This window comes from Mirounga angustirostris, unplaced genomic scaffold, assembly GCF_029215605.1.
Source record: "Mirounga angustirostris isolate CCGP_5_RB_7025 unplaced genomic scaffold, mMirAng1.0.hap1 SCAF_8, whole genome shotgun sequence".
In the NCBI taxonomy this organism is placed as follows: domain Eukaryota; kingdom Metazoa; phylum Chordata; class Mammalia; order Carnivora; family Phocidae; genus Mirounga; species Mirounga angustirostris.
Window position 1 is genome coordinate 30,531,350 of NW_026991716.1, and position 11,279 is coordinate 30,542,628.

Genomic DNA, 11,279 nt, shown 5'->3' on the forward strand with positions numbered 1-11,279 from the left:
CGGGCTTCAGGAGACCGGAATTCTAGTCCTTGCTCTGCCACTGACTGGTGTGTGGCCAGAAAGTGCCATCTTTCCTCAGTGGCACAAATCTTCCAGTTCTGTGGGTCTGACTTCATATTTGAATGTGGAATTTATCAAAGGCACACGTTTTGCTCCCGTACGTACCACCATTTATGGCCAATTCCCTCTGAGCTTTATTTCTTTTCCCCCTTTATGGAATGACCTGAGTTTGACCTTTAAAAATTAAAATATTAAATGAAAGAGTCGTTTCTGTAGATTTCCTGCTTTATTTGCTGGGGGGCGGGGGGGCTTGCCTGGGAGAGAGCATTTTCCTTCGGAGCCCGGCTGTGGGGCATGCAGATTTCGGGGCCTTCCTCAGGTGGGAGGGGGGCTCCCGGTTTTCATCCACCTTCTACCTGGAGCGGGCTGTCACTCATCTGCTGGGGAAAAGCAGAGGGGGTTTGTAGCTCAGGAACATCAGCAGGTCCACTTATGAAACGGACTTCTAAACCTGCCTGTGGACCCAGGGAGGAGGGGGCACCCCCAGGGGGAGGGTTGGCCAGGCATCTGGAAGCTCTGCCTCTAGCTTTCTCTGTAGCCTGGGGCGAGTCATTTAACCTCTGGTTCTTCCAACCCGAACACTTCCTCCCCGCCTCTCTCTTCTCCTCCTGGGGACTATGAGAAGTAATTAGTGGCTGTTTGTCAGACAAGTCCTAGCTTTGCACAAGTTACTTGGGCAGACCTTGAACCGGGCAAGGCCAAGTGGAGCTCAGCACTTGGGTTTGTAGAACAGATGAAGAAAATGCAGACTTTTGGGGCCAGAAGGTTTCAGAGGAACCGCCCAGCCTGGTGGTGTTTTGGGGAGGGAATGAATGTATCTGGAGCAGGGGGAGGGGTGGGTGTGTTGCTGTGGCCTCCTGCCAGGAGGGTGTTCGGGACAGGGGCCTGAGCCATCGGGGCAGGGCCTTGAGATGCCCCTGGCTGGGGAATTGGGCCTCTGTGGTCCCCAGTAGCTATCAGAGCCTCTGTGATGAGGCTCCCCTCAGAGACAGGGGCACCCTTTCCCGAGAAGACAGCTTCATGTTCTCAAGTGCAAAGCAGCAAAACAAATCGCCGTCCGCAAACGGCTCTCAGATGCGCTCCTGTAATACGAACACGGGGTGGATGAGGCCAGGCCCCAGCCGCAGAGGCGCCCGCCTCCCCTTACCATTCTGGGTGGACAGCAGCGCCTCACTCAGCAGCCCTTCCAGGGCGGCCTGGTACTTTTCCAGCTGCCTGGAGTTCATCTTCATTCCAATTTCCACAGGAGCAGTCAGCTGTGAAATAAGGCAGAGTTAACAAGAAGGAAAAGACACAGAGAGCGCCATTAACCCCTGGGTGCCTTATAGGTGGCAGGAGGGACTGCCAGGAGCCACACAGCTCTGCGGCGGCCCCATTCTTCCCGATCAATCCTCCGGGAGCCTCTGGCCTTCCAGGGCCGGCCAGGGAATTCTGGCAGCTCCCCCTGCCAACTCAAGCCAGGGGCTGGATCCTGGAAGTCACCCAAGACTTGCTGGGAGGAGAATCAACAAACCTCCCCTGGTGGGGAAGCTGCGACAGGAGGGGAGGGGTCAGCAGGAAACCCCCTGGCTTTTCCTGTGGCAGGAAACTCTCCCTCCCCCTCCTCCTGAATAAGGCTAGCTGGCACCTGGAGCCTTAGAGCGGGGCATCATTCCAAACGCTTTATGTGTTTGAAGCCTCTCAATAATCCTATGAGGTACAGACTAGTGGTGTGCCCATTTTGCAGCTGAGGAACCTGAGGACAAGGAGGTAGAGTAACTTGCTCAAAGCCACACAGGTACTAAGTAGTAGAGGGAGAAGGTGTGACACCCAGGGGGCCTGACTCCCAAGGTCTGTGCCACCAGACGAGACTCTCTGGTACTGTGGGAACACAGGCAAGACCCCAGAGGAGCCATCCGGAGGTTCGTCACCAAGAGAGGTTGTTGTGGCTGAGCCGGCGGGGGACTGGGGAGTACTGACTGATCTTGCCGTCACCCCCAGAGCTCCCTGGTTCAGTGGTCTTGGTTCACACGCCAGCCGAGACTCCCTGCCTGTCTGGAGAGCTGTGATGGAGGAGTCCCAGGGGCTCCCTGGCTGGGAAATGGACTGGGGCTGCCTGAAGGGCCCCGGTCGGGTCCGGTTGCTGTGGGTTCCGGCCTCCAGCCCCGCCCTCGCCATCCCCTTGCTTGTGCTATGCCTTTCTCTATGCATCAGTGTCCTCGCCTTAAAATGAAGAGGCCGGAGGGAATGATCTGGAAAGGACCTCCTGACCCGTATAGCCTGTTCTAGGGAGAAGGAATAGCATCCCTGAGATGTTCCACAGGCTGCAACACGTGCCTTACACTGCCTGGGGTGCAGGTAGCGGGCAGTTCCGGGCGAGCTCCCCTTTGCCAGCTGAACCAGTCACTCCCAGCTCCTCCTGGGGAGCCCAAGGAGTGGGAAGGGAAGGCACACTCCCCTAACCCCGAGGTCCCTCTCCGGGCCATGACTGAGCTCCCTGTCTCTGGACAGCATGCTGCGGCCACCCGAGGGGGTGGGAGGAACCCTGGCAGGTGTCCAGTGGAGGCGGGAGGACTGGAGTCCAGCTCAGTGTTGCTCAGACTGCTGTATCACCCTGGCAAGGCCCTCACTCTCTCTACCTATCAGTCTCCTCCCCCCCACTCCCCTTCCCAGGGAAGTGTCCCCCGCTCGGTCCCGGGACCCCCTTTCTTCTCCATCCACACACACCCTGTCCAGGATCTCACCCGGTCCTGGCTTGAAATTCCAGCTAATCACTGATGCTTCCCACATGGATGCCTCCAGCCCTAAGCTCTCCTGAAGGCCAGTCGTCTATATCTGCCCTCCTGGGCAACACCTCCACCTGATCGCCCACCAGGCGTCTTACGGTTCACAGGTCCTGTCTGACCTCCTGACCTTCCTCCTGCCATCCTACAGCCAACCAGAGGCTTCACCGTCTCCATGAGTGGCGAACCTATCCTTCTAGATCCTCTGGCCTGAACATGGGGCTTGAACTCATGACCCTGAGATCAAGACCTGAGCTGAGATCAAGAGTCAGATGCTTAACGGACTGAGCCACCCAGGCGCCCCTGGGGAGACTCTTTTAAAATGTAAATCTGATCATGTCCCTCCTCTGCTCCAAAGCCCCCAGTGGCTCCCATCTCAGCAGAGTGGAAGCAGAGTCCAAACAATAGCCTACAGAGTCCACGGTCTGGGCTCACCTCCCACTTTCTCTCTGACTCCCTCTGCCCCAACCACTCCAGCCTCCTCACTGTTCCCAGAATGCACCAGGTCTACTCCCGCCTCAGGGCCTTTGCACTGACGACTCCTGCTGTTTGGAATGCTCTTCCTCCAGACATCTTTGTGGTTCAGTGCCTCACTGTCTCCAGGTCTCCGTGCTAATACCATGTACTCATGAAGCCTGCTCTGACCACTCTATTTAAATTGCAACTCATCCATCTCCACTCTCTGTCTTATTTTCCTCCATGGCACCTGTCACTACTGGCCACACTATGAAGGTTGTTTATTCATCCTATTTGTAGTCTGTTGCTGGTCCTTCTGGTATCTCATTACTGGCTCCCCGCTGGAGTGTGAGCTCCATGAGCTCACAGGATTTATCTGTTTTGTTCACCACTCTATCCCCAGGGCCCAGAACCGTGCTCCACACTTAGGGCTCAGTAAGTACTTACTGCCTGGATAAATGAGTCTGTGAAATTAAAGAGCTGCCCTGGATAAGCTCAAGGTTGGCTCCCGCCACGACAGTCTGCGCATCCTCACCCAGCATTGACCTGGGGGTTTTGACACTGTCTCCCAGGTTCCTTGCTAGGGGGAAGAACCGGCACCCTCATCACCTGCCCCCTGAGACTGCAGCTGCCTCCGGACTGGTCTCCTGCCTCCACTTGTGCTGCTCAGATCTTCCTAAGTCGGATCAGGTCACTTCCCTGCTTTGAACCCCCCGTGACCTTCTAGACATCTTGCCTGGACCACCAGGCCCTGCCAACCTCTTGTCCTCTCCCGGCGCACCCTGGCCTTGAGGGCCTCACACCTACCATGTGCTTCCTGAGCAAGGCCTTTGCACTTGCTTTTTCTTCTGGAATGTTCTTGCTCTAGCTCTTCGCATGAGAGGCTCCTTCTCATCATTCTGGTTTCAAATCAAATAAATGTTGCTTCCTCTGAGAGGCCTTCCCTGAGCCCTCCTCCAGCCAAAGCAGTGCCCCCATCATTCTCTATCCTCCCTCCTTATTTGGTGCCTGAAATGGTTTATTGTCTCATTGTTGGTGTCTGTCTCCCTTTCTCCTAGGATGGGGCTTGTTGCCTGAATATCTGGTTCGCTGCTTTATCCTAGCACAATCTGTGGCTGGCTGGGGGAGCCGCTCCCCGCCCCCCGACTAGGTTTCTCTGTATTGTCACCCTGTCTGCTCACCTTGATAACTTGGTTTTCTTCTTCCTCTGTGGGCTCCAAAGGGTCCAGAGGCCCCACTTCCTCAGACCTCTTCTGTAAAACCAGGGACTTCTTTTGACCTCTGTTGCGCTCCTTTTCCTAAGGGCAGAGCACAAAATCGAACAAAACCCCGGTTTCTCAACTGCCCAGATGGCACTTGCCTGTCTCTGTCCAGGGTGCTAAGTGGCCTGAGCTTCCCACAGGCCAAAAGAATTCCTTCTCCCCTGGTCCCTCTACAACAAGGAGTCCCGGAAATGCGATGGCCACAAAAGGGTTCCAAGTTGTCCACCAACAGGTTAACTTGCAGAAGAATCCATTCCTTTGTCGTTCCAACACCGCACCCAGGTTGTTACTGTTAATTAAGTTAAAATGCTGAAAATAATGGCTGCCCTTCATGCATATTAAGTGTGAAAATGTGTTTTTCTTAGCAGAGAGCCCATAAAAAGGGTGGCAAGACAGCCTAGCCTGTGAGGGCACCATAGGGTGGCCCAGAAACTGGTGGCCCAGAGTCCCTGGGAGATGATTTATAAGAGGTGAGACAAGGAGATGAATTATGGAGGAAGGAGATTGCAGCTTCTTCATAAAAATCCTGGTGCCTGGCAATTATGAGGAGCAAAACCACTGAGTGGATTAATGCAAAGTGTCCTTTGGTTGCCATTTTGCTAGTTTATGTTCTACTGAGTTTGACTCTTTCTGCCCCAAATCTTACGTGGTGTCCTGCTTGCCAGGTCCCAGGGCACTGAGATCAGACGCATTTCATTCCTTTGGTTTCTCTAATGGCACGCTTGGGATTCAGCTCTGGGCCTTGCCTGAGACGTGGTGATTCTAGAACAATGGGCTGTCTCCTCTGGGGAGGAAGCTGGTGGTGGAGGAAGTGTGTTTAGGGAGCCTGCCTCATCCCCTCCACATTTCCATGAAGGGGGGCTGGGGCCAGACTTGCCTCTGCTCACTGGGTCTGTGGCAGCCTGCCCCACAGAGCATGTAAGTCCAGGGGCCACGCAACCTCCCAGAAAACTGATTTGTGGATTTGTCCCTAGTGGAGCCTTGGTCTCAGACAGGTGGGACGCTAAAGTCCCATCTCTTCATCACCTCAGGTTAGAGAGAATCAACTATCTGCACAAGATACTCAGAACCCCTTGACATCTAAAGTAGAAGGCAGGGGAACCAGGTCTGGCAGTCCACTTTTCTGGAGGCCCCGCCGCCTGAGTTTTGTTAAGACTGACTGGTTTTCGGGCGCCTGGGTGGCTCAGTTGGTTGGGCGACTGCCTTCGGCTCAGGTCATGATCCTGGAGTCCCAGGATCAAGTCCCGCATCGGGCTCCCTGCTTGTCGGGGAGTCTGCTTCTCCCTCTGACCCTCCTCCCTCTCATACTCTCTGTCTCTCATTCTCTCTGTCTCAAATAAATAAATAAAATCTTAAAAAAAAAAAAAAGACTGACTGGTTTTCTTCTGGGTTCTCAAGAGGAGGAGGCTCTGGCCAGCACTCCATGGGGCAGCATCTTCTTTCCCACTCTGGGCCCACCGAGTTCCCCTCCTTCTCTCTGAAGACCCCCAGCTCTGCTCTCACCCTTTCCCTGTTGGCTGCCGACATGCGCCAGCCCACGGAGACCTCTCCCTCCTCTGAACTTAGCACTTACCATCAGCGTCACTTGCTGGGCAATTAATCATGTCCTGCCTCTGACAGCACCCTTGTTTTCTATTGTTAGTGAATTTTTCATGTGTTTGTATCTTAGCTCCTGAGCCAGCTCCTTGAAGGTGGAGGTACTTAGATCTCCTTGTATGCCTGGCCTCTCACCCAGGGTGGCCCTTTGTACTGCAGAGATGCTCAGCAAATATTTATTGGCTTGTTAATTGAAAATCTCCTCTGAAGGACAGGCAGGGGCGGGAAAAGGCACTTTTGAGTGGTGCTCGGGAGGAGTGAAGGTGGCAGGGAGACACCGGGAGTCTGGGGTTAGCTTGGGTCCCGGTCCTTCGTGCTGTCCTCAGTGGGGCTGGCATAGCTGATTAAACGTGGGCTCACCAAAGGGACACTTGTGCCTTAGAGAGACGAGGGCCAAGTGAGTGCTGAGCAGGGCTCTGCGTCAGTTGGGCCACACGGGCGAGGCGGGCGGCCGGGGGGGTTTCCTACCCGAATCTTCTGGAGCTCGCTGTGGGTGAAGATGGGAACAAAGGCTTCTGTCTGGGAGGCCAGCATGGCAGCCACGTGCACCACCAGCAGAACCGCCACAGCCTTCCGGGACACCATCCTGGAGCTGGACAGCGACAAGAAGCTCTCGTTGTCAGGTTTAGGGTACACACCCTGCCTGTAGCTATGACCTTGAGCAAGCCGCTTAGCCTCTCCTGACATGGGCCGGGTGGGGGCTTGACCAGAGGAGCTCAGAGCCCCTTCTCTGTCGCAGGACCAGGGGTGGGGGTTGGTGAGCGAGCACCTGGGAGAGGCGGCCCGGCCCCTGCCACACGCTGGGGGAGAAGCATTCCACATGTGAGCCCCCCTCTTGGTTACAGCTGAGGTCTTCCAGGGCCAGTGGGGCTTATGAAGTGGGGAAGACCCCATGTCTCAGAAGAAAGACTAGATTATCAACAGAATTGTGCCCCCACTGAGCCCTCCCTGCTCCCTGAGCTGATGAGGATGACAAAAGGGATGGGCCAAGGCCCAGATGACCCCGGCTCTCCCTGAGAGCACCAGGCAAAGACCCTGGGTCTGGAGAGGAAGGGGCTGGAACTCTCTGCCCAGAAGCAGGCAGAGCTAAATGGAAAATTTCAGCAGGGAACAGCATCCAAGAGCTGGGGTGGGGTTTCCACCCCTCTGGGGGCCAGCACTGGCTCTAGAACTCTGGAACGAGACTCTCCTGAGCTCCAGTTAGCTGCCTGTTTGTCGTCTAGAAACAACAGGGAGCACATCCGTTCCCTGCAACCCCCCCCGCCGCCCCGCTGCAGAATGCCGTGAGTGCTGGGGGTGCCTGCTTGCATGCGTGGTACCTCCTGGGTCCCAGGAAGTGGGTGTGTCTGGATTGGTGGCAGGAAGGGGGGCCGCAGACACCTGCCAGGAAACAGGTGGGCGTGGTGCCCCCAGGAGAGCGAAGGCTTAGAAAATGGGCTCAGTTGAGCAGACTCTGGGCTGGGTCCGTGTGATCCTGTGGCAGGGGTTGGGGGAGGGCGCCAACCTCGGTTGATTCCTTACCCTGGTGCACGGTGCCCCCTTCCAAGCCCTCTCCCACACGATCCACGCACTCACCTGGGAGCAGGTGCAATCTGGGGAGGGGAGGAGACCTAGACAGGTGAGGAGACTCATTCAAAGGTGGTGGGGGCTGGAAGGCTGGCTTCTGAGGCCTGCTGCTTGGCCCCATGCCCACAGAAGGTGGAGAAGGGAATGGCAGGGGGCAGCCTGCGGAATGCTATCTGGGCCCCAACATTCCTGTGTTGAGTGGACTGCTGAGAGCAGGGGCCAGGCCCCAGAGCAAGGAGAGGAGATCAGGGGCAGCCACTGGGGCAGGGGGTGTGGGGGTGATTATAGGGTTGTAGATAAAGAGCTTCGGGGAGTCAGCTCGGGGCTCCCACAGCCCTAGGGCAGCCTGGATTTTGTTGGCAAGGGAGGGTCCTGCCATGGACTAGCCTTCAAGCTTCTCTGCAGGTCCCACCCCAATTACCCCTCTGGAGAGAGTTGTTCAAGGCTATGGGTTTGCATCCCCGCCTCTCCTCCAGGACCCTTCTCCTCAGTCATCTGAAGCCACCTCTACTAAGCAGGACACTCCCTCTGCCTTCTTTTGATCCTCCTGTCCCCATCCTACTTTCTCTCTCCATCTGGCTAACACCCCATGAGAAAGAATGTGAGAGCCCACACAGCCAAAGCCTCCCATGCCAGCTACATGCCAGCAAATTCCTAGTAGGGTTAGAAGACCACCCACCCACTGAAGGCAACCTCTGGGGAAGCCGAGTCCCTGTCCGGGACCGCGGGAGCATATGGAGCAGACCAGAGGATGGGTGGGGATGGAGGGCTCCCAATCACTATTCTCCTTCTCTGTTCCTATCCTTTCCCTATGGAGTCTGTGGGGCCCCAACTTTCCTCCCAGTGGAGATGGATGTGTCACATTTATGGCGTCCCATTTCCTTCACGGAGATGCTACAGAGCCCTTTTCATTCTGGTGTTCTCATTTAATTCCCTCCGTAAGAATCAATAAAAACTTTAAATAAAAAAAGGCAAAATCCAATTGCTGCTCATTTTCTTGATCCAACTGGCAGTTGGCATGTCACCTACATTCATTTGTGTTCCTGGGAGCTCGGAGTGGGAGAGCTTTTCACTGTGTGATGAGATACTGACTTCCCTTTTCCATCTCCAGGGATGGGGCTCCAGCCTTCAAGCCATCAGCTCTGGATGAGGGGGCGCCTATCTCCTCTCTCCCCTCCCACAGTAGCCCCGGCCCTGGTGAGTCTGGCCTCGTCACGCAATCTCCCTAGGGACCAGCTTTACTGTTAACTTTCCAGAGCGAAGCCTCCGTGCCACGTGGGGTCCTGTGTCCATGCTGAGCTCTGGCTTGGGTTTCTGGCCTGCAGTCAAGGGCACCACGCACCCCAGACAGCCTCTCTTTTGCCAGGAATCGTACCCACTCTCTCCTCCCTCCAGCTCCCGTACCTCGGGGCAGTCCTGCTTTTGCTCACACTGTGTGTGGCTTTAACCCGCTACTCTGGAAATCTGCTCAGTGCTTTCAGTCCAAAGCCTAGCGAAGTATTGGAAGGTGGCAGGGGGGACACAGGGGAGATCTCTGGACTGGGCTGGCTCTGCTCACACCATTGTTCTGCCCTGGGGCTCATGTGGAACACCCCCCCCCTTCTATGTCTACTCACAGCAGCACGGTCTGAGTGGGACGGAGTCAGTCTCTCCTTGTCCTCTGGTATCTGGCTGATTGGACCGGTCTTTATATCTGGTATCCGGCTGGTCTGATGGGCCCTCCGGCCCTCCCTTGGGAGCCCATTAACCTTTGGCCACACCTTGGGGGCTCTGGGTGGGGAGCCTGGATTCTTGAAGCTCATGGAAACAGCTGGCAGGGCCTGCCACGTGTGGACTTCTGGGGCCTTCCTGGAAGGCCTTTGCCTCGGGCGACAGTCAGGATTTGGTGGAGGCCAACTCCCACCCAGATGGCACTCTCTGGTCCACTTACAACTCAGCTGCCGGGGACGTCTGGGTGGCTCAGTCGTTAAGCGTCTGCCTTCGGCTCGGGTCATGATCCTGGGGTCCTGGGATCGAGCCCCGCATTGGGCTCCCTGCTCATGGGGGAGTCTACTTCTCCCTCTCCCTCTCCCACTACCCCTGCTTGTGCTCACTCTCAGACAAATAAATAAATAAAATCTTAAAAACAAAACAAAACAAAACAACTCAGCTGCTGCTCGGAGATTCATTTTAACCAAAGCCCTTTCTTCTTTGGTACTTAAATATATGATGTTGTTGAGCGGCTCCAGGCCAGCTCTTTAGCGATCGGATTCTTGCTGGCCCACCAAAGAGAGCGCTGTATTGGAAAGATAACTTGTCTTCAACCTTCCCCCCGAAGCCCCTCACAAAAGAAAGAAAGGGCTCAGCAGTGTGTGGCAGTTTCAATCGATTACTGAAAAGAAACTGGCGTCCGGACCCGGGCGGTGGAGCACCAGGATCTCCGTGGGAGCCAAGGAACTGTGTAAGGCGTGTGGTACAGAAGGTTTATAGGTCTGTAGCCTAAATGGGATGATGAGACGCCCTACCTAGGAACAGTTCATGGTATTGTGTCATTCAAATGGTAAGTTGAAAGATTTAAAGAGGGAAGAGGGGAATGTAATCTGGAATCAGACAGGGTTTGCTGCTCTCATTTCTGGAAAACACGGTGGCACCTCTGACACCACTCAGGGAAATGCTTGATGTGCAGGTTCTAATTAAGCCTTGGCAATGCCATGACTTTGGTGCTCTTATGTCGCCCATTTTACAGATAAGGAAACTAAGGCACAATTAAATAGCTCCTCTGTGACCCCACTGCAAGGTCTGTCTCTCTTTTTTCTTAAGCAAGCTCTACCCCCAGCATGGGGCTCAAACTCACTACTCTGAGATCAAGAGTTGCATGCTCTACTGACTGAGCCAGCCAGGCGCCCCCAAGGTCTCTTTATACCAGGGTCAAGGCTGGACGTGGCCAGATGTGGCAGTGGGCGGGAGTGGGGGCTTCTGGGGTGCAGGGCATATACAAGTGTGCAAAGGATGGTACAAGATGGGGCAGTCACAGTAGGTCCCCTGTGCGGGTTGGGAGAGGGTCATTCCGGGGTCTGAGTGGGGGGGGTCCTTAGCAAGCAAGCAGAAGGATTTGGATTTGATGGAGGGAGAAATTGGGGCCCTCCTGGTGCCCTGAAGGGGCTTTTATGACAAATGCATCATACTGGAAAGTCATGAGGGGTGAGGGACAGTCATCTGGGCAGGGTGAAGAGGAGAGGCTGGGAGGTGGGGGCAGGCTGAGTGTGAGGTCCAGAGGGTCTGGGCCAGCAGAGGCCATTTCCCCAGGTGAACCTTGCTGGCCAGGAGCATCTTCCAGAGAGGTTGCCCCAGACATCCAGATGGGGATTGCTTCTGATCCAGGAACCCCTCCCCCGTCAGTCCTTTAGTCTGCTGTGGCTTTTCCCTTCAGGAAGAAACAAGTGTTTGCCATGCTTCAAACCCAACCCACATAACCTCTAAATCAGGGGAAGCAAGGCTTCCTGCCGGCAGGGTCTCTGCATTCCACTCCAGCGTGAGGTCAGACCTCCCCCAGCATGCTGGATCGCTGGATCACCAACTGTTGTTAGGCACGTGTCCT

At 55.4% G+C, this 11,279-nt stretch overlaps 1 protein-coding gene across 2 annotated transcripts; it reads right to left on the reverse strand.

Annotated features, from left to right (window-relative positions):
* Positions 1–270: 270 nt before the first annotated feature.
* Positions 271–6,721, reverse strand: MLN (motilin). 2 transcript variants are annotated; one of them, XM_045865976.2, is made up of 4 exons: positions 6,605–6,721; positions 4,460–4,576; positions 1,208–1,316; positions 271–437 (listed from the first exon to the last, which is right to left on the reverse strand). In XM_045865976.2, exons 1-4 carry the CDS (start codon positions 6,719–6,721, stop codon positions 430–432), a joined length of 351 nt encoding a protein of 116 aa, XP_045721932.1. In that variant the 3' UTR covers positions 271–429. The 2 variants fall into 2 exon arrangements, with proteins under 2 accessions (XP_045721932.1, XP_045721931.1); XM_045865975.2 differs by lacking the exon at positions 271–437 and having other exon boundaries at positions 1,096–1,316.
* Between the last annotated feature and the right edge of the window lie 4,558 nt (positions 6,722–11,279).